The 24877-nt window shown below is 28.4% G+C and overlaps 1 protein-coding gene across 4 annotated transcripts in view; it reads right to left on the minus strand.

Annotated features, from left to right (window-relative positions):
- The window catches only part of LOC121127520 (uncharacterized), a 284995-nt gene that overhangs the window by 119785 nt on the left and 140333 nt on the right, over positions 1-24877 (minus strand). For 2 of the 4 annotated variants that reach the window (XM_071893180.1, XM_071893178.1), the window contains exon 1: positions 10705-11077. The exons of the other annotated variants lie outside the window; for them this stretch is intronic. In XM_071893180.1, the coding sequence (XP_071749281.1) occupies positions 10705-10751 (47 nt within the window). In that variant the 5' untranslated portion in view covers positions 10752-11077. Of the gene's footprint in view, positions 1-10704; positions 11078-24877 lie in introns of those variants that run through there. 4 annotated transcript variants of the gene reach the window in all.

A 24877-nucleotide genomic window follows, 5' to 3' on the forward strand; every position in this document is an offset into this window, starting at 1 on the left:
ACACACGTTAAACATACTCAAAATAAAGAAGATTAGATTTTTTTTTTGTCTGTAAAATAATATTATAGTTGAATAGACATAGTTTCTACTTTATTTCATTTATATCTCCTTCCCTACGTATCTTGTGAATATATATATATAAATGTGAGTATTTCAAGGACATGAGTACAGAAGGGTTATAAGCAAATAAGTAACTACATATTTTTTGAATATATCCCTACATTTACATACAATTTGATTATGTCCAATATAAATCTATAAACAAAGTGAGGAATCGATGATCACGTGATCAATTTGTGTACAAATTGAATAATAAGCCTAATTATGCAACTTCTATTAATTCATTCGTTTAATTAAATTAACAAGGTTAATTTTGTTAAGAGAAGGAAAATGGCATAAATCATGAGGACAAATGATTAAAAACTATAAGCGGGGGTAAAACGATTTTTGCAGGCAAGGAAATCTCATTGAGCTAGCACTTAAATTTATTGCTCTAGTCTGATCATATATTATAAGGTTTTTTTTTTTTTTAAACCCAATTTTTAAGATCATAAAATAAAAACAGTGGCGGAAAAAAAGGCAGACAAAAAAATGATAAAGAAAAGAGTTAAAATGACAATTGTTTAAAGCTGACGTAAGCTACAAGAAAACACTATAATTTATCAACACCTTAGTATAATCCTGCCAAATAAAACAAAGAGAGATGTGGTCGACTTTATTTTTACTTTTGTATCCCTGGTTTTAGAAAAAAAACAGTATCGGAATTACCAGCTTTCATTATATATATATATATATAAAAAACATTTAAAATACTAAATCCGCAAATAAATAATTATGAGATCCTTATTTCATTATAAAATAACTTATGTGTTGACAACCAACTACCCGTATTACAGCATAAATGATATGGATTTAAAAAATCTCCCCATATTTTATTTATGTTTGAAAGGATAAAAATGTTTATTACATGTATATAAAATGTAAATATATATATTCATAGGATGCTTTATAAAGGCGTCCATAAAAAGTGCTTCCTTATAACATACTTGTATGAGCTTAAAATAATTGTACCATTTTTCCCCTCAGCACTTTTCGGTTCCATTTTTTTTCAATACTCAACAAAAACAGAGTCTGACTTTGTTACTATCGATAGAATCCACTGCAAAAAAATGATCTGTTCCTTATTAACGATACAAATTAGTTTTTTTGCAAAATATATACACTTATATATATAAATAAATGGTGATACAAGAACCTCAATAAAGGACAAATTAATAAATATATTTAAAATGTACATGTCACAAAAAAAAAAATAGTTTAAATGAGGTGAACAAAGTCACGATTATTTTTTTGCAAACAAAGAACGTCCTTACTCTTGGCATTGAAGTTTTCATTTCTGAACCCTAGGCAGAGAGAGATGGAGACAAGTAACTCTTCCTCTAGTTGGTATTGTACACATAATATATATATATTAAATGCAAAACACAATTGTCAATTGATAAAAACCTTCATAATGTCCTCGTAATAAAGATATTATTGATTGCATTAACTGAGGCCGATTCACAGACTACATATGTATGATTATTACCCTTACACTGTTGTTCACAAGTTAAGATCCATTACAGAACATTCTTCAACTACAATTAAGTATTATAATACATATTTACATAAATCGTGATTTGTATGTGTAATTATTTTGAATGCGTCAGATGTTTCCGTTTTTTTTTGGACTGATTAACAAATTATGTATAAACATGTGAATAAATTTCCCTCAATTTATAAATAAAAGAATGTAGCTTTGAATAATGAGATGATATAATAATAATTAATATCCATGAAGTAAAATATTTGAACAAATGAACGAACAAGCACGACATCATCTGTCTTCATTTCCAACCCACGCACTTAAAATCTATATAATTTCAATGTACATATTTGTTTCTATTTAATTGGTAGGTAAAATTAAGATAACGTAACAGGTCGGAAGAAAAGTTATAGGTAAGTACATTAGACTAACTTTTTAATTTAAATATAAAGTTAGATTCATATGGATCCATTTTTAGAGGTTGTGCAAGGCCAAGGAAGTTGTACATTTCACAACTTTATCAAAAAAGAAGAATTATTATTTCAAAAAGTGTATAATATGAGTTGTAATAAAAATAAATCAATTATTTTGAATGGACTTTCTATTTTTAAATTAACGTCAATCTTCTTGGCAATCAAAACAGTGTTTACATGAAGGTCGGACTCAACAATTTCCATTATTTTATCCACTTTTTCGACAATTGGCCTTTCATCCGGGACATCAAAAATACTGGAACGGTATGGCGAAACCAATATACAACGTGATTGGCTGTAAAAGTTTTAAAAATCCATAGCTGTTAACAAAAATATTAATTTTTTGAAAAAAAAAATTAAAAATCCACAGCTATACACAAAGCCCCCAAAAAAAAAAAATATATATATATATATAATTCTGCAAACGCCCCTGATAATAAGTGATTTAATAATTTGGGAATTTTCTGTTTTTCTTGATTTTCTTTCGGGATTGTTTGTATGTTGACACACCAAATATATCATTGTATTGTATAATTAAATATTATTTAAATTTCTCTGCCAAAAAAAACCACAGTTGCTTATATAACAGTAAAATATTTGTGGCGATAAAAAATAGCTGTAACTGAAAGTGTTTTGTTTTTTTAATATGTAAGTACATTGTACATGATATGTACATATTTCAATTAGTATATGAAAATAATTTATTTTCCTCCAAAACATAAATTTAATGTGTTATAAAATATTATTCTTGTAATGTTCAAATATTATACATATGTAATTCCTTCCAGCGATGGAAAGTCATGAGGAAATAAAAAGAGGATCCTTCTTCCGGTGTGAGAGGACATTGTTGGAATACATTTGAAATGGTCATTAGTGTTTAACATATGTACATGAGTGCAAGCCAGTGTTGTTTGGTATAACGATACTAATAATATCTCAGTATCAAGTTTTAGACAGAATGGGGAGGGGGTCAAAAATTGTATTTTTTTTAGGAAGTCATGAGTGTATGACTACTAAGGACACATCAAAAACAGAATCATACTTAATTGATATTGGAAACGGTACTTGCAGCGGCATTATTTATTAAAATATTAATCCCCAGATGACGTAACCGCAAAATAGAATGTATACTATTTAAAAAGTATTTTAATTTGTGAATTACTCAGCCCGCCCCTCCAAAACAAAAACTTCCAGAGGCCCCTGGGAGTACATTTGAATTACCCTTTTTGTTATAAATTTTTATACAAAAAATGTATCAAAATACCCAGGGAAAGGGTCAGGATTTTTCTTCGAGGGTTTTTAAATGTTTTTTTGTTTTTTTTTCCAAATTTTACAATAGAATTTTCATTTGATCCGACTCAACTATGATGTGGCATTTGGTATTTATTGAAAAAAAAGATTCAGCCTTTTCAATTTTTTCCCCCCAACATAAACCTTTTTGATCAATAATAATTTAATTCATTTTTGATAGAATGAAGTTAATATTTCTATCTATTTCTCTAAAGTTCTAAAAAGGTATATTTAATTTATTCAAAGCCCCCTCATTTGATTTTTTTTTGCCCAAATTTCCACGGCTCAGTTTTTTGTGATTCTTCCTATTTGGCCCATCAACACAATCTATCACTTATTGTCTCTTTGCTGGTATCCATCTTTGACTCACGCTCAAACAATCACCAAAATCTCTGCGAAGTTTTTTTAGTACGCTATATTTACTTTCTAACGCCATCCAGCGTCAACCGATCACAGATATACACCCCGAGGTACACATTACTAAAGCATTCCATTGGAAATATAATGAATGTCTTTCATTACACCTAATATTTACGAAGTAAAAGAATGAGTTTTGGAATGTTTAAAGCTCATAATTTATGTTCAAGATTGATTTTTTGTTGAGGGATCCCATATTATTTATATATGTATAGAGGAACAGTCTAATATCTGATAACTACGGCCAATTCATCAATCTTTAAATTATAGTAATGATCACCTTCCTCTAAAGGGCTTTTTGAAAATATGTAATTACATACATAATATATTATTTATTCTTAAAAAAAAAGTTTATGAGGCATAGAGAATTGATTTTTCCTGCTATTAACTTAAATGGTGATTATCCATGGTTTTCTCACACGCTCTATCTAGAAGAGGTCTACAAGTGCTACCATCACCACCACCACCACCACCAAAATAGTTTCACAGTAATGAATGCATATTGTAAAGTTCATAATGCATAACGAAGGTTCTCGGTATGTGTATAGGTAGTTACGATTTTGCAACTGGGTTATAAAAGAAACATTCAACACCACTGTAGAATCATTACGAGTCGGTAAAGGATAATGTCTCTGAAGAAACATGACATGCTAAATCTTTAAAAAAATACTCGTCATTATTCAGTATTAATTATAATTGTACAAGCATTTATTCTTATGAGGGGGGAGGGCTCCGTTTTAAATATGTATTCAAAATTCCCACAAAAATTTGAATAGAAACTGTCCTTCTATTTTATGCAATTATCCTATCAAAGTAGCCTTGGAAGAAAATAGTCTTAAATAAAATAATAAATACACTCTTTAATAGTTAATAAAATCATTTTTAATCATACAACACCGACCACTAGGTTAAGGCGTCGTTTGTATTTTCTAATTTCTTTGAAATTATAACCCTTTCTATTTATAACGCTTTTTTAAAAAATATTCTTCCAAATTGTTGACTGTTGTTGGTTAGAAATTGAGAATTTTCATTCATTTATTCAAAGTAGATGACTGCGTGTTTTTGGCGATATTTATTATAAAATGAATTATTTTCTCCTTAAAACAGCTATAAAACTAAATTGAGAATTCTTAATAAAATATGTGTTTTCGGCAATTTTTTGATGAGAAAATGTATTTGCAACGCTGAAAGTTCATAAGTAAGAAACTTGCATTTTTTCAACATAATAATCAATTGATTATATGCATATTATATTTGCAATTACATCCATCATGCTTTTAAGCCAAAAAAATGGTCAAACTCCTAAAATCGAGGATAGTACAAAACTTATATCTGGTATTTATGGCGTTATACATAGTGTGTATCGGTCCATATTTATTCGGTCCAGTCCAGTCCAAGACAAATCCCAAGGACTGGTCCTAAGTTAAATCTAATTGAATAACACTGATTCAAAATGAAGAATCACCTCAATAACGTCACAAGATATCAAATTTCCCCATTTTTAAGGACTATAAAGTGGGACTGGAGAGGACCAAATTCCTCGAGTCTAAAGAAGGACAAACACAACAATAATTATAATAGGGGATTCAGAAGTTGAAATGATATTCAACAAGAGGTTGAGCGATTATTAAGTATAAATTCCGTGGCTTTTATACCTTCGTATTATTACTAAGTATAATATAATATCTTATTATTGACTTCTTACAAATAACTATATTATCATTATAAAACACACATTACCTGAAAAAAAATTAACAAAAAATCATTATTACACTACAAAAAAACTCTTTTTGTATCAATTATTAAATGCAGTAAATATAATAGTCTATATATATATACGAGCTCCGTCAATACAAAAGAAAACTAGAATAATTTGCCTCAAAATTGCGTTTGGATTATATTTCTATTTTTAAACAATTTATAGTTAATTTCTATAAATAAATTATTCGTAAATTGTACTTAAATTAGCCAAAATTAATCCTCACAATAAAATAAATGTACGACTTCTAAATCAAATAAAGTTTTTAAAAATATAAGTAAAATTCTTGGGCATCTTGACTCATCTCACGAATTTGAATACAAAGTCTATAATTGAGGATTTATGATTGTCTATTTTTCTTGATTTTTGTTTAAAATTGTTTTTATGTTGACACACCAAATATGTTAATATTATATTAATTTAGTTTCTCAAATTATGTCGTGGATCTGTTCAAACAAAAAGATACTTCATTAAGTAAATTAAATATTTGAATTTCTTTAATTAAATCAATTGAATGAAGGAGTGGCTTCTCAACTGACAATTGATGCATGCAAAATTTTAACTAATACAGTCATTATTACATCATTTAAGGCCCCTAATCTTCAATCTAAATTAAATGTTTGTTCTATAATTCATTGTAATTCATCATTCATGTTCTTCACAAATACCAAGGACTCCATGAATTGATAGCAAGTGTAATTAGTACAAGATTTCGTGAAGCTGATGTGCAATTATAACAACATATGTAGGAGACAATTGTAGTTCTACATTATTAAATTAAAAAATATCATGCAAAAGTTGTCAAATTATAAATGTCAGTCTTGACATACATACATTGTCTTATGTACTATGAAAGTAATACTAAAGGTAGTTTCAAGTATTATAATAAATCACAGAGGAGGTAAAAAGGTTGAGTGCTTTCAAAGAATCTTAAGAATCTATCAAATGTAGTACTACTAAGTCAAAAGCCCTGCTAGCTTTCATCATTTGCTTAGTCCCAAAAATTATTAACACCACAATATAATTACTTAAATAAATTGGTTTATTATATATTTTGTGAAGATATTGCGATTTTTTCAAACTGCAACTCGTATTAACAACTTGTACAAATTATAACCAAGGATTTACAGTAATTGGGATGAAGATAATGCAAGAATTAAATTTTCCATGGATATATTGATCCTATCATTTTTGAGTATTTTAATAAAAATACTAAAATATAAACATTCTGTGGTATACTATAAAGTTCAAATCCCCAGAGTTATGTTACTCGTAAATACATAATAACCATGGCACTTTAATAATAAATCAAAATGGAATGATAGGGACTTGAGACTTTTAAGACGAAGAAATTGCAGCTTGCACAATTTGCTTATATAGGTTTTTCCTTGTACATAACAAAAATTTATGATTAAAAAATTGAGGACTTGAGACCCCCTCCCCCCATAAAGAAGGTGCCAAGAGAAGCCCATGTTTGTTTACGTTCCATCATCTAGCTAGCTATTGAGTCTTTTCATGTGACGTCAGCATTGTTGGTTGATATCAGTTATATTGAAGACAAATTTGACAAGAATATTATTCCCTTTTTCATTCAAATCTAGGAGAATGGTGAATGGGATGTTTCAATCAAACATCATCCTAACATAAGGCTTAAACTTTCACTATGTGTCTCTAACGTTTAATTTTATTCTATATGAATCAGTCTTAAAAATAACTTATTACATCATTAAACATTCTTATTAAACATAGTGTAGACAAAATATTGCATTATATTTGCAAAAACCATATATTTTTCCCCCATTTATCCTAATTTTATCGTCACTGATCGATAAAAAACAAAATTAGTTATGTAAATATTGCCATTTCATTGGGATTTTCCCTAGATTTTAACTTTATTTTATTCAATTATTCTTTTTTTACATTTTTAAACCTGTTCGATGAAGTTAGATCCAGATTTTTTTTTGAAAAATTTATCCATTTGATTTAATAACCGTATTGACTAAAAAGGACCAAAGATGACGTCGTCTTCCATTTGGATACAATTGATTACGTCAGTAAAAATTTATATATAGCCTTAGTCAATTCTTATATGACACATTAAAATACCAACGAAACATAATGTTATTTATGCAGGGGTGTCGCCATAAGAGTGTGTGAATGAGGATTTTTTTGGTTTTACAAATAAATTTAAAGTTTGAAATTTAAATTAATTTTTCAAAAAATTTTTTCTCAAAAATTATTTTCAAAATTATTATTTTAAACTTAAAAAAATTAATTTCCTCAAATGTTTTTCGAAAAAAATTTAATTTTTGTAAATAGCTATGGATTTTTGAAATTTTTTTTTGTTAACAGCTGTGGATTTATGATTTTTTTTATAAGAAAATTTAATTTTTTATATATGTGTATATACATCATTTCTGCGGAGGCCTCTGTTATGACATCAGTAAAAACGCTAGATTTAAAAGATTTTTGCACCAAAGATTAGTCACTTTATTTGGTTTTCAAACCTGTTTAATATATATAAGAATAATACATTCTTAAAGAAGTACACCATTTGCATTCCAAACATGCAACCTCATCAATTATTTTATGAATAAATGACTAACTAAATGAACAAATACAACAGTGACATAAGAACTTCCTCCCAGCAGAAATAATAAATCATTATGGACAGTGAAAAATTAAGACACGCACATGTTCAATGAAATATATATTCATGTGTTGGTTTTTTTTTTTTTTTTTGCATTTTCTACCAAAAAATGTAACTAGCTAACGTACACATAGAACAATCACCTCCACCACATCTTTGCATGTAACAAAAGATCCCCTTTGTTGTTGAAAAGACTATGAATTTATTAGCTTGTTTTCATCATGACTGCTGCCCTGGAAAATATTTGATACAAACATATCTATGAAAGTATTTAACAAAGTTAATGCATCAGACCCTTAAATTAATATTTATTATATTATATGTTCAAGAGCAGAGCATGAGGAAACAAGACAGAAAGAAATTTATTATATTTCTTTAGTTAAGAAAAAATTAGAGATAGGTTGTACATAAATAACTCATGGTTGAATGCATATATTTTTTTTATTGTTTCAGTTAGATGAAAAAATAGAATTAATTTAGAAATATGCGAGGTAAGTACAAAAATCATCATCACGAAACAGAGAGAGAAAGAGCTCACAAAGCAAAAAGGAAATACGAAATCACCTACATATTTAATAGTTGTATCCAATATAAGTTTGTACGTATTAATAATAATTATAATTATTTTCTCCCAAAAGTTATTTCTTACTAAAATGAAAAAGAAAACTTGACATGACATAACATACATACAGGATGAAGAATAAGTTGGGAAGATATGTTGTAGAGTATATATCCAATATAAATTTATTAATTAGCATAAACTTTTGTTCGAAATAACCACCCTTTGCCCGGATTACATGGCAGATACGAAGAAGCACTTGAGCAGAGGCACCACAAAAAATTTGTTCAGCGTTGATGCCATTCATAATACCCAAAATGACTGTATTTTAGGCAAAACCATTGACAACATCCTTAAAGCATCCATTTTTTATCACCAAATGCAAGAAGTCGCCCAGTATAATGGTCTGGACCGATATTATGTACGGGAAGAAGATTACTTATTTTAGGAGGGTGTGAATATCAATCAAGACGTCTACAAGGCCATGTTGGTCGAAAAGATACTTCTCTGGATTCAGGACACATATGGTGATGCTCCTTACATCTTCAGCCAAGACAAGGCAACCTCTCACTCTCAAAAAGTATGAATGACTGGGAAAAGCAAATTTTTGGGGATTTTGAGCAAAGAATATTTGACCTCTTAATGGCCCTGACTAGAATCCCATTAACTTTTCTATTCGATCCATTCTTGAGTCCAGGTTTTGTACCAAGCACCACCCCACCAGAGACACTCAGAAGCGTGCCCTTATCCAGGAATGGGATAATATATCTCAAAAAACTGTCTATGCTGCCTTTGCACAAGTGCATCTTCGTCTACACTCGTGATGCAGGCAAAGGGTGGCTATTTCGAACAAACAAATTTATATTAAATTTATAAAATAAAATATATCTTCAAAAACTTATTACTTATCTCCTAAAATCACAACATAAATATTTAATCTGTATTTATGGGCAGCTGTTGTTTTTACATATTTTTCTCCCCTTATCAATTTTCTGAACGTTGATTGGTTTCATTTGAATTAGCTGTTGTTAATGCACTGTGAACAATTTCCAACGATTTTACTAAATAACAATTCTATAGTTTGGAATAGTTACCTAACTTTGGGTATTTTAACCCAATCAATTTTGATTATGAAATAAATGAAAATAACAACGGGATATAGGTACTTAGAACATAATTATTTTCTCCTTGTAGTGTCCATCAATTATTTATAAAGATGCATTTACTTCTTTCCAGAGAATGGATTGCATATTGTTGTATTTGCATGTAAATAATTACATAAAACGAACTCCATCGTGTACTTATGCTATGAATAGAGTAATAAAATCAGTCCATTATGTCAACGTCAAGATATTCATACTTTACAATAATTCAATTAGGTATTTGTAAAAAAAAATTCAACTCCCATTGACTAAAAGATACAACTCTCACTAAATCTTCAATGCAGATTAAAATAGCTACGAGACTTATGATGGATGGAGTCTTGAATATTTTATTTCTTGAACTGAAACATATTGGCATAATGTTAGAGTAACCATATGGTTAGCTTTTTAATATTTCAAAAATTTAATAATAAAATATTTTCCTCCATTTTATAAAAATATATTTACATATGGGTCACCCTAATATTATAATTACTTCAACTTGCAGCACTGGGATTACATGATAAGGTTTCACTATTAAACACCCGTTAAATGTTATAATCATATTGAAATCACTTTGCATTTTTTGGTAGACAATTTTGCATAATATTTTGAAAAATAACTTGACAAAATATATTATCTCCTTCCATCCAAGTAAAGAACGTTTTATTCAAATGAGATTCAACTAAGACTCATAAACGAACGTTCCAAACTCAATTTATTAAGGTACACATTAGTCTATGTACATATCATTATAATGTCATACAATATTAAGTCCGCCTTTACATATGAATATTACATACCATATGATAAATCATTAAAAACTTACCTATTTAAGGCTCTTAAAAAACTTAGACGAAATTCACTTTTTAACATGAAAACACAATAAACTTCCTTTTAATACGTATAAAAATTATATTTTTTACTCTTTAAATTCAAGGAAATTATAGATAATAATAATTATTATTAGTTGTAAAAATTCCTTCTCATCCTTGTAAAAAACATTGATGGCTTTTTTTCTTCAAGTTCATATTAATTATATTATCAATACTAAAAAGAAATTACTTAACATTAAATAGACACTTATAGAACCACGTGAGCATACAAATAAGCTTTCACGCACTCAACCTCTGCTTATATGTAGGACTCAATATAAGCACTAAAAGACATATTGATTCACGCGTATTTCGAACTAAAAGACTAAGGTGTTTATATCAACAAAAGTAAGTATGTTGTACTACTTGCCAAATTTCTTGTGTAAATAAAAACGCACTTAGAAAATAAAATAAATGTTCCTAAAGGTTTAATTTGCACAAAGAGAATAATATCGAATTGATATCTGAATATTGTCCCATGATTTTTTTATTCAAATGCCTTAGGAATATGGATGTTAAGTATTTTAGACCCTATGGAATATTGAGATAGTACTATCCTTTCGACTGTATTAAAATAACCTTTAAAACAGGCTGTTATTTTGCTTGCAAAAGTGCTATTAAAAAGTAGAAGGCTTTAAAAGTCAATCCCTTTTCGGAGGAAGTTCAATCAATTTTTGCAATAGAGTGTATATTTTCTGCCTGGATAAATAATCAATTAATACTCTTTTCTAATCTTTCTTTAAAAAACCCAAATAACTCCAAGTTAAGAATCTCCGTAATAAAGCTTTACTGATCGTCCTTCCCAAGAGCAAATTAAAAATGCGTCGTTGGTCATTTACAACATTCTAATTTGTATGAGTAGTTCAATTGATATTTGAATCACATATGAAATAATAACCAACGTGAACTCTCAAACAAGAAAATAAATAGCGAATAAGGATTAAAACATAATTTTGATTTTTGTTTTGTTTTCAAATGTCCTTCATTTAGTTTTAGTTAGTTGAAGTCTGTAAGACTACATAACTCTCTCTCTCTCTCAATGTATAAGAAGCAAACCATTGGAGCAATAAATGTCCAATGCATTTAACTATTGAATCTAAGGCTTAAGATCTAAATGGGGGGGGAGAGAGTTGTATTTCTTTGAAAAAGTTATCAAACCTTAGTATTAAAAGCATTTTTCAAATACATGAATACTATTAGTGTTAAGAAATCATTGGGACTTAATAGCAGAGAAAATGTAAAGATATTTATTAAATCCATGACTTTAGAGATTTGTGACTTGATTGAAAAGAATTGACACGTAAACCAATATAATTAAAGAGTTGTTCGTGATGCATGGAAAAACGTCACGATGGAATTGCAAATGTCAAGTCAAAGGTGATGGCACATAAATATTATTTAAATTTTTAATTTTTGCAACGAAATAAAAATGTATTGAATTGATCTAATCTTGTTCGTCATGTAAATTTATTTATTTATTTGCTTTTATAAGCATATTATCTATCAAAGTCTATCATCAAGCAAGTAGTACATTAAAAAAAATGATGTAAACTGTACAGAAATCAATAAGAAGCAATGAAATTAAATTAACCATGAGTTTTACGCAATAGAGAACAACTTGATCCACATTTATCTTTTAAGTAAGACCAATCATAAAAAATAAAATCAAAAGTTAAATAACTCAGAACAGATAAAAACATGTTTCGAAATAAAAAAAACAGTAATCGGAATTTCAATTATATTTTACAGATATTACATTATTTACAGCCGATCGCAAAAAAGATTTAGTCAGATTTAAACATTACCTATGCCCCATAGATGATAATAATTCATCTGGTCTTCTCAGGTCAAATTGGTTTTATCTTCTAACTATATTATTTTTTTCGAAAATAATTAATAATAGCCTAGTAGCAATAATTAAATAAAATATATATAATTAATTTGATGTAATCTTCTACTGAAAATGATCCATTTGATAAAGTTTACGAGTTTCATGAATTAAAGTTACGGAACATTGAGAAAATTAAAACACGCAACCTCAACTTACTTAAAATATCTTCTTCAAATGCATACCTTCTTTATCTTTTATAGGTCAGCGTTTTTGAACTAAATTCTTGGTGAATTACACCAATAATGTTCTGCTATAATTTTTCAATGGTCCATAGATGTGTTACTTCAGGATTATATCAAGTCCACTGCATAAATTTATCAATAAATTTTTGTAATATATTTTTCATTAAAGATTAATCACAAAGTCCCATCTCTGACGTAGTTTAGTCAATTCTTCCCAAATATGGAATTATTATTCAATAATTATTGAAGTGTTCACAGCTTAAATAGAGTTAATCATCATTCAACGAATCAACATTCAGAATACTGATTAGGGTTAAAATAGCAGAAATATTCCACAGCTGAGAACAAAATGCACTGTATATTTTAGTGTTAGTGAAGTAAAGTGGTGATACGTTTAAAACCTAAATCACCAAGCGTAAAAGTACTTTAAGTTTGACTTAAATATATTGTTGTAATAAAATTTTAACTATTTCGAGTTAAAAGACGATGCAGGATTTTTTTTTTTAATATTCTACAATTTATGCCCTTACACAGAGAAGAAAACATGAATTTTGTATTTTAAAAAATGTCAATTTAAGTAATTAACCACGGCATTGCCTCAATAACATTAAAATTTACACAGAATTTTGATGATTTTAGGGAAGGAGTACGTTATTTATACGTATTCCTTACATATGGTTATGTAAAAAGTCGCGATTAATATATTGAATCAAAAAAAGCTTGTATATACACTTTAAAAAAAGTTCATTTACAGTTTTGTGTTTGGTAAAGCCAGTTGTTTCTTAGAGCGTTCCAAAATGGAAGTAAAAAAAGAAACAGAAAATTTGATTCATTCTTCAGTATCACTATAACCAAGGTGAAAAGGCGGAGAAGGCGCCCCTAAAAAATTGTGCTGTTTATTGGACCCAAACAGTATCAAATGCAACAACGATTCCGTTATCGTAGTATAAACGTCGAAAATGTTGAATAAATAATGAAAATTGTCGCGTTGGACCGGCATTTAAGCACTTATTCCATTGCCAGGAACTGAAGATTAGCCAGAAAATGGTTTGGAACCATCTAAATTGGATAATCCTAATTATGTTACTTTTATCGTAAAAATAAAGCGAAAAAACGCTCAAACTTTTTACTTCACTTAATTATTACCTATTCCATAAGAGTTTTGACTTAAAAACAATTCAAATTAGCTCTTGTTAAGCTGTAAACAATTCTCAAAAATAATTAATAGTTTTGAAAAATTGGCTAACTACCAAATGATTCTGAGCCTTTTTCTCTTTATAATGGGAAGATACAGTAAAGGTAACGACGTGTCACCCCTTAATAGAGACTTACATCGCTGACACACAAATTTATCCTAACAAAATTATCAGCTCTCAAGGGTTCTGCTTCTTTTCTCTTAGTGTTCTGAACGCTGATTAGATGAATAAGAAATAACTATTGTTAAGCAGTCAATAAATAATAATTGAATGATAATTATATAGTGGGCAAAAATTGCATGACTGCCAACTGATTTTGGGGCTTCTTCCGTTTTTTATGGTGGAAAGGTTGAAATATACTCGTACAATAAAGTTAAATTATATATAGAAAAAATATTTGTCTAACATTGATTTTGAATACAACTGCAAAAAGCAGACTATTTATCTTCATAATGAAATTTTTGGCAGGTTATAAATTATAAATTGCTCATCCTTATAATATGTCGACCTTTATTTGTCTCTTTCATTTACTTGCTTGGAGATTTCAATAGTTTGTGGATGTGTAATTAAAATGGAAAATTCTAGACTTTGACTCTATATCCCAATGAACTCAAATGTAAATAACCAATTATAAATATAATTACATTCATTTAATTTTTCTGTTTACTCCTAGTTTCAAATGGATAATCATAATTGTTAATTCCATGATACATTATGTATCTCCTCCTCTAAGCTCATATGATCAATTTCCCCTCGAGAAATACATGCATGTAAATATAAATAGAAATCCTGCAATTCGACTCGTAACCTTCAAATGTCATCTGGACTTTAATCAAGAAAATAATTACATTTGGTTGTAGCTTTGGATTATAGCAAGATGTAGAAACTTAATTAACATAGTACTTAATACTTAACATAATTCATTTTAATTAATATAATAATATGCAGCTCATCTCACTAACAACCTCATTAAAACATTTCTCTCCACAAGGATTGAGAGAGGGGGGGCTCTAGTTTATAGCATCTAGGTACATATTATCTAGACACGGATCCACTGCATTCAAGAAAATGATGCATAATAATTCATACTTCACAAAAGTTATGAGACAGAAAAATAAAATGCAATGCATTTTGTTGGTAGATCTTACAAAACTTTCCGGATGAATGGATCAGTAAAATGATAAGGAAATCGCCCATGGTATCAAATAAATTAAAAACATAGAAGACTTTAATGCAAATTCTCCTTTTTTAAGTAAATAATATTTAAAAAAGTGTGTATCTTTTGATTATAATACATATAGTTGGACGATAACTAAATTTCTCAAGGATATTTTATCAAAGGAGAGATCAAGGAGAGTTCGAAGCTGCGGCCCGAACTTACCAGCCCGACATTTTTTTCTAATGTAAAATAATTCATTTAGAACTAATAGAATGCGTAAACCTCAATTTGACACCTTATGAAACAGTAAATGCCAATGACGTTATTGATTGTTTATAAGTGTTCATAAACTAATTACAAATATGAATGGTAACATTAGTTACTGTCCTCCAGAAATGACGAAATAATATGGAGACCCATAAAACAAAAAGCGGTATTCTCACTTTTAAATTATATTACAATGGATCTATAGGACACTTATTTTCCACTGGACGATACAAACTATCACAAAATTTCATCTAATACATAGTAAAATTTTTTGGATAATTCTATGGAAATGGCTAGAGATCAAAATGTGAGCAAATCCTCATCCTCAAAAAAAAAAAAAAAATGATATCAATCTTCATTTCTAACACAGACACGATATTTTTTAATAGTTGTTATCGTCCTTAACTTCGATGCCAGTTGTAATTTTTGACAGGTTTCAGTCAAACCAGTTCTGAGTAATTGAGACAAAGGTAAAAAATATTCCAGCTGTGTTTTTTTTGTTTAAAAAAGTATGATCATTAACGGAATTTAAAATGTAAATATCAATATAAGCATCATGCAAAGTTCTTCTTTGTCTATAACTTCAATATTATTCATTATTCCAATTTATAAAATAAATAATAAAGAGGTCTTATTTTCTCTGTTTTTTTACAAAATGTATTGACTTGATTAATCCATTATTATTTTATTTTTTTTGCAAAAACTAAGAGATTTTCACGACATTCATCAAATGATGTAAAAAAGAGATAGAAGCTGTATCTCATTATGTAAATTTACTTAAGATAATCTTTTTGCTATATTTTGAGTATGACAAATGTTGTTTCCGTTTCATATTCATTAATTAATTAAGAACAATGTACACAATTAAATTAGATTACTTTTTTGATGTATGTATATTTACATAGTATTGTTATTATTAGTAATTCATATTTTGATGTCAGTTTGCAAAAAGAATGTCTTCCTTTGATAAAACCCTTATTTGTACATTGAAATAATATAATGGATTGTCTAAATATGATGTTCAGGTGGAAACATGCATGTCTTTTGCGAGGTTTTTTCATTGATAACTTTGATGGAAATCCACTCCAATTCAGGAACATATACCAATTCTCAATACCAAATTGCTTAAAATCTAGGAGATATTATGTACAATCTACAAAGTGAATGAGGTATTAACAAATTAAAAAATCTGAAACCAAATCCGGGGGTGTCCGCAAGAGGAGTGATCGAGGGACTATAGGTCCTATCCCCACCTTAAGAATATCATCTTTTTGAATTTTTAAATTTCAAAAAATTTAATTTAATTTTTCGAATTTTTTCCCCAAAATATTTAATTTTCTGTGAATAGCTATGAATTTTTGAAAAATTTTTCCAAAATATTTATTTTTCTGTGAATAGCTATAGATTAAAGAAAAAAAAAATTTTTTTTAATTTTAATTAAATTTTCTGTGAATAGCTATAGGTTTTTGTTAAAATTTTCAAATATTTCATTTTCTGAATAGCTATAGACTTATGAATTTTTTCTCCAAATAATTTCATATTAGAATTTTTTTTTTTTTTCATTTTTTACATTTGAAATATAATCTCCAAAAAATTTAATTTTTTGTTAACAAATGTGGATTTGAGATTTTATTTTTCCAAAAATTGAGCATTTGAAATTTTTTGTGAACTGTAGATTTTTGAAATTTTTTGAGAAACACTATGGATATTTGAAATTTTTTCTTTTTCTTTTTTTTTGTTCCAAAAAAATTATTTTTCAAATTTAATTTTCTTTAGTAACAAACAAACTTGTAAACAAGTTACATTTAAAAAGAAAAAACATTTATTATTTATATTTTTTAAATCTTTTAAGCCACAAGATACAGTCACTATTTTTGGCTTTAGAAAAAAAACACTACTTAATTAAACAGAGACCGTGCAACGTTTTTTTAGAATTGACAAATTATTATATACAAGCAAAACAAAAGTGTGGATTTTTTTATATTAGAGACGTCCACAGGATTTTATTTTGGGGTAAGTTAGAAGAAAACTTTTCAGACAACTTTTTTTTTGGCATTACATCAAATTGCTTTTTCATAAGATAATTTGATAAAAATTTTGAATTTTTTATAATAACCAATAATTTTTATGTGTTGTTGAACCTAAAAAAATTGTATTGCGGACACCCCTGATGGCCCATTGCCTCCCGCCAAACAACAATGGGATAAATAAATTGTATAAAACTAAGTATCCTAGCCACCAAATCATATTCACAATGAGGTCATCGTCAAAGAATAAATACTTAATATATCCTTACAAAGATATATTATTACTTAGCACGATGTAATCTTGAAGTTACCTTATGTACAAAATGCTTTACTTTATCAAGAAATATTTATAAATCAAAATAATAATCATTAGAGTAATCAAAAGTTTAAAAAAGTTGCAAAGTTTAAATAGGTGGACACGATTCTATACTCTTAGAACGTGTGTACTTTTTACAAAACTGGGAATATATCAGAGGATGAGAGCATAATCGTCATAAGTAAAATATTTAATTTACAAAATGAAGCTTGGAAACTCTATTTTTTCATTATGAATATAATGAGTGTTTCCCAATTTTAATAATAAAATGGATCTTGGAAATATATTTCAACAGTCTGAATTTCTCTGTTGCTAAATATTTAACTCCTAGGATGACATAACAGCAATATTTGTAATTTTTGAGTTACAGCAATTTGGCCCTCAGCCCATGATATTAACCCGCGTAAGGAAGGAAGGCTTAACAAACATTTAGTCCAAAAATTCATTCAACATATGTAATTATTAAAGCATTTATTAGTAATTGCATTAAACTATTCATTCATTTATAGCCGTGTATACATGATATTTATCAATGTGTGTGCGCTCATGGGTGGATTCAAGGACATAGTAAAAAATTAATAAATTTATCGCAGTATCGTTACTTTTAAAAATGATACAACATAGTCTATGGGATTTAAGTGAACATAACTAACGAAGGGATCTGTGCAAAGAAAAAACTACGTTTAGAAATAAGAAAAGGAAAAAAGTTTGTTGCGTGTGCTCATTCCCTTTTTTTCGTTCATTACAAAATAGGTCGTCGTCGTGTTAACATCAGCATTCTCGCCTTTTTTTGGTATATTTTTTATTTTTGAAAATGCACAATTTAATCATAGATATAACATTTTCCCTGTACAAATTATATATTAAATGTAGAAGGCTTTCCTCTTTGTAGCAGCAATTAATTTCCTCCTACAAAATCATATCAGAGGTAGCTGATATTAACAAGGGTTTTAAATTAGTTGTACCACATGTCTCGCTCCCGTTTTCTCCTCCAGCTCTTATACAAATCCCATCTTGATACTTAACACTAACATTTTTTTTCTGAAATGCCACTAATTATAATCAATAGCTACAATTATTCGAGAGAGTCTTCTAAAAATTTAGTCCATGTTAGGGTTGTATCGAACCATAATAAAATCAGTTTTGTCCCATATCCCAATATATAGAATTGATTTTTCTCTGTTTTGACCTCATTTTCGTTTCTCAGATATAAAAGTGGATCCATGCAATGAAAGCTTGGCTGAAGTTTCACAAGGAAGGAGAGAGTGGCTGCAGCTGTAAGCATGGTAACCTTAACATCAATGTAAAAGATTAATTTTTATCTTGCTTTTTAATTATCTTTTTTGAGTGCAGACAACGTATCACCACAGATATATTAGTTGCAGGGTGGGCCATTTCTCTTCCATTGTCAGACCACATCTGTATCCATGTTTCATCAACAATAAGGCGCGGTGGAACGTTTTTAAAATTGGAGATGAGAAAGCCAAAAAGGGATACTTTTTGAAATTAAAATATATCTTCAATATAATTAAACAGATCTATTGCGCAAAAAAAAAAAAAAAACCTTGTAAGCTATGAGAATAATAGCACAAAAATCGTTCTCACAATATTTGAAGAAATTCATGACCATCACTTGATTCATTAGTATAAGAAAAGTTGGTTAATCTATTGAATGATTTCTACCAAAGAATGAAAAAAGATCATGACTTAACACTAAATTAACAGCCTTGAAGTTATTTCAAAATGTATTATAGCAAATCAATAAATATTGAATGAAAAGATTTGCGGATAATTTTTCATCCAAAAGAATGAAACAATATATATTTCATAATAAAAATATTTATATTTGCAGAAATATACGAATATTTCTATTCAATTGAATCATGTCAATACATTATACAATTTTTAATTGATTTTACAAGCAATAAAAACAATCAAAAAGGACAGTGACAAAAAGACCCGAGAAGGGAGTCAAAATACCATTAAAATAAACAGAATAAATTAACATACAATTAAATCATCTTTAAGTGATCATTCTTTGTGATTCTACCTAGTACCTATAAGAAAGAGTTTTATTATAATAATTACAATCAAATAAAAACTTATGTAATCCTTGTAATAATTGAAGATTTAATGAACAACTGTCAATGTTTTAATCCAATATCATCTGTCATGATTTTCATCAGACGCAGAGTTCTTTAAATATATAAATATAAACTTTACAATTACAAAAATAACAGTTTGATTGGAATTTTCAATATATGTATCTATGTATCAATTTGATGTAGGAGACTAATTTCAAATGGGAATGATTGAATTTGAGCCATACAACGCTGAAAAAATCATTGAGAGCTAATTTTTTCACGCTAATTGGTCATCATTATGTTAAGGGATGGGATTTTTTCAAGAGTGCAAGGAGAAGGCTGAAGTTAAACTGATGGTATTACTACATTAAGATCTTTGCCCACATTAGCTGCTTGTTTTATGATTCTGGGAGGAAGAAAATAAATTACTGCTATAAGAGGATAATCTTTTACATTTAAATTGGCATTAGTGAAAGAGTCATATTAAAATATGTTCACTTTTATATTAGTATGCATTTTTATGTAATACGCCGAAAGTAAGTGGGAAATCTTCATTCAGAGACAGAGAGACATTAACAACACGACGATCTATTAAAGAATGAACAAAGAAAGAACACGCACCAATCGTTTTTCCTTCTTAATCTGTAAATTATGTTTTTCCTCTGCAAAATTCAATTTCCAATATATACGTCATAGATACATTAATCAGTTACATTTATTGTATTTCACAAACTTTCCTGTTCCAAAAAGAAACAGAAAATAGGCCCATAGCCAGTTGGTAGTTAGCTCATTATTTCCAACTATAAAACTATCATTCCATACTGCTAGGAATTGTTCAAAGCTTCCCATTAAACTAATCAACATCTCGAAAATTGATTTGGCAAAAAATAAGCAGAAAAGTCGACAGCTGACTCCAACATACGAAAATAATTTTTTTCTTGAACACGACATTACCTCTCTTTTATCACGCAACCTTGGCATTAAAAAAATTATAAAAAAGGCCTTACATTTATTAGTTAGTTAGGAGTTCTTACCAACGATAGATTTTTTATTCAATAATTGTTGGGAACTGTTCACAGCTTAATAAGAGATCATTCTAATTCAACTAATCAATGTTCAAAACACTGATTAGGAGAAAAGATGAACAACTTGTACATACTAGCAAGGTAATCCCGTTTGAAAGGATATAAAATAAATCATATATTTAATTAACAAATTTATTTTTTTAATTTAAATTAGGAGAAAATTGCAATTTATACATACTTGATGAAATAATGAATATTCATTAGAAAATACATCTATTTTTGACTATTTTAAGAAATATTTGGTGCTAATTACATAGACTAGTTCTTATTCGTGTCTTCCTCTCGTTAAAGGAGTACAAATATTTAGAAATTCCTTTATTTATTAATCAATAAAATAAATAATAATAAAATGCTTACATCACATCAGAAATCAATTTTCTCTCATTCTTTAATGATCATTAGAAAGAGAGAGAAAATAAAAAACTTTTTCAAACTTTATAAATAAGAATATCAAAAGAAGCATAATTTTGAATAATTTTATGTCGTTTCCTTTTGCCTTTTCTATAGAATTAAATACTGATTACTTATTGATAATATTAAATAAGTAAATAAAAACTGTTGATGCTGTACTTCATGATGTGAAAGACATCTAATTGACCTAAAGGGACTTTTGAGAATTTTTGTTTGTAAACTGTGTAGATAGATAAATATGTATTCTTTATAAATACAAAACGACAAACCCATCAGGCGGAAAACAACAAATTAAAAGAAATCTTGAAATTTGTTTGCGTTTACTTTCTTAAAAGCATTGTGGACATTTTAATAAAATGGTTCATTTCCAATACCTAAAATTTGTGAAGCATTCAAATATTGAATAATTTCATGAACAAGTGAAACTCAAAACAGAATGATACATTATAAAAAAACTTACAATAATAGCTTTAACTCCATATTGCTTTTATGTATCTCGCAATCATTCCCATCAAAAAATAGAAACAAATGACCCCCAAAAAAGGCAATTCTTCCAAGCTATGGAACTATTATTTAATTAAGTTATACTGAATTATTGTCAACTGAGCTAGAGCTAATTAAAATTCCACCAATCAACGTTCAACACGTTGTTCCTTTTATTTTATCACGCAACCTTTTTTTTCAAAAAGAAACTGTCCAATAATCCTTCACACCAACTACTATTTATCTATCAAGTACTTCCAGACATTCATTTATATATTTCACAACATTAAAAAGTATTTTATACTTTTAATTGGCTTCATAGAAATAGTAAAATGGCCAATATATATATTATTTAGGACGAGGGATCAACAATAAATTGTATTCCTTAGCGTAAGTATATTATTATAACTTATTACTTCGCTTATTTATCCAAAATAATAGCCATGACGTATGAAGAAAGACAAGGGAATCGATAGCTGACAGCTAAATCTACAGTGTATTTTTGGGTTAAAGACGTTGTAACACATTCTCAAAAAACTGATACGGAGAAAAGAAGTAGCCATTTCCAAAGCTGACAAAAAATACATGGCATTATTAAATTTTTTTCATCAGTCGGATAACGGATTATGGTAAGACAATTCATTAGATGGTCAGAAATTTATGGGGCATGAGGGAGGAGATACAATCTCTTTATTGTCATGGGAGGTTGGGAATGTATATGTATGAAAGCATTTCATTTCCAATTTCCCTCAGCTATGTACGTAATATATGGAAAACAATGCAGTAATATCCAATATAAGAGATGATTCAAGGATCCGCAAAGAGTCTTCCTGATACCAGAAGCCTCCTCTAAAAAGTGCTCACATGTTTGTAATTCCTGACTATACATGTATGTAGGACACATAACAGGTACAGTTTTAAATATGTAATAACATTTTAATTTATATCCAATTATTTATTACTTCATATTCTTCTCTTGCAGCCACTGCTTGAGTTAAGTTAATTTGCAATTAGCCTTCATAATGGGCATTTTATGTATACATAATACATTTATACAAAACTGAGAGCTTATCGACCGTTATTATTACAATTATCAAAAATAAGAAATAGCTTCAGGGATTCACAGAATAAGAAATATATATTAGTTGACTTGATTAAGAACCAAAGCCGTAAGAGAGTTGAGCCCCCTATAAATTTAATATGTCTTTAATAAGTGGACCACCGAATGGATAGGATATTCAGTATTAAGAAAATTAATTAGATAAATAAAGAAAATACAATTCTTCGTTTTGAAATGCTCTACCTAGATACATAGAGAATGAGACATAGGTAGACTTACGTACATACATAGGTGTATGCCCAACTCCAAAGTAATTAAAACACGAATTTGACCTCATGAACTCATTACATGATTTTTTTTTCTAACCCGATTTGGACTACGAATATATCGTATATCCCCAAGTTTTGGAGTGTGAAACGATATTTTCCGATTCTGACTCTCTATGAATCAATTTTGTTCTCATCCCAGTTATACGAGTTGTACTCATATACAAGACATTAAACACACATGACGTCATCAACTATTCGTCTATAAAAATGGTCAAGACTGAATTTTATGTAAAACTGATTTTGATTTGTGGACTGATCGAGAGCAAATTTTTATAGGATCTATTTTTTTAAATCTGTATTCTAGTTCATCTTTTTCGTAATTATACAATATAAAAAATTATTCTTATATTACAATATTAATTTTTAAGAATCTGGGAATTGTAAATTTAAAACATACCTCAAATCTTATAAATAAAAATCTAAAATATCAGCTGGTAAAGGATTCCTCGTACTTCTTAATTTATAAATCATTTTTATAATGGTAAAATTAATAATTTATTGATTGGGGACAAGATAGATCAAACCAAAATGATTTTTCTTTAATGTAACTTTGTATCTCTCATACAATAGATTGATTTTTGGTGGAGCCACAGGTAAAGAAAAACTATGCCTTATTGCACTATGAACCCTTCCTTATTGTCTGTATCGTTGTTTGTGGATTTTGTGGAGTGTGATTTAATAGTTCTACTTGATCTTTTTGCCCGATACCCCACCAAAAATCGACCTAAAGACTCAAAGACAAACGATACACTCAATTGGGTTGGCTCCATAGGGCAATGAGCCATAGTTTCACTTCGCCTGATTCTCGACCAAAATTCAAACAAATACCTCTGACACTTGACTCCTTATCCATTCAGTACCCTCACACATATGGATAAATGTTCCAGGGTATCTTTTTCAATTTTCCAGAAAAACATCGTCTCTAATCCAGAGTGTTACCAAAGGTTTAAAGTATTTTTTTATGGCCAATGTATAGATAAGTCCTGTTTTAATCATTTATAGCATGCAATATTGCCTTAACAGATAAAAAAAAATCAATTGTTGTGTATTGATCATATGTATTGTGTCTTTGTAGATTCTAATTAGTTTGGCCCAACAAACATTATAACAGTCTCAGACGGGTATGTAATTTCCAAGTCAAAACTCATCACTAATGTATATCTATATTACTAATATTTTATCTTCAATCAAAGCAATGTCATAAATAATCCATTGAACAACAGGGTCATTTCCTAGGGGATCAAAAATTATATTTATGAAGGACATCCTATTAGGAAAGGAATATTCAATTGATAACATAAAATTATAACACATATCAACCAAAATACATGTTTTATGGTTATGTATGATGTTTTGAAGTATAAAGATAATAGGATTTACTATTTTTCCATGGCTCACGTTAAGAGAGAAAAGACGCAATTTTTTTTTTTTTTTTTTTTTTTTCATTACAAAACTTATCCAAAAATGAAGGCAAAAAACATTTGAATGAAGAAAAAAAAGTGACATTTAACACAAAATAATTGAAATTTGAAACTTATTTCATGAAAAAAGCTTGGTCTGTATCCAAATCAAAAAAAGAGTTTGTAACGCCAAAAAAAAAAAAAAAATTCTCAATCGTAAAAAAATATATCAAATTA

This window comes from Lepeophtheirus salmonis, chromosome 13, assembly GCF_016086655.4.
Source record: "Lepeophtheirus salmonis chromosome 13, UVic_Lsal_1.4, whole genome shotgun sequence".
NCBI classification, from domain to species: Eukaryota; Metazoa; Arthropoda; class Copepoda; order Siphonostomatoida; family Caligidae; genus Lepeophtheirus; species Lepeophtheirus salmonis.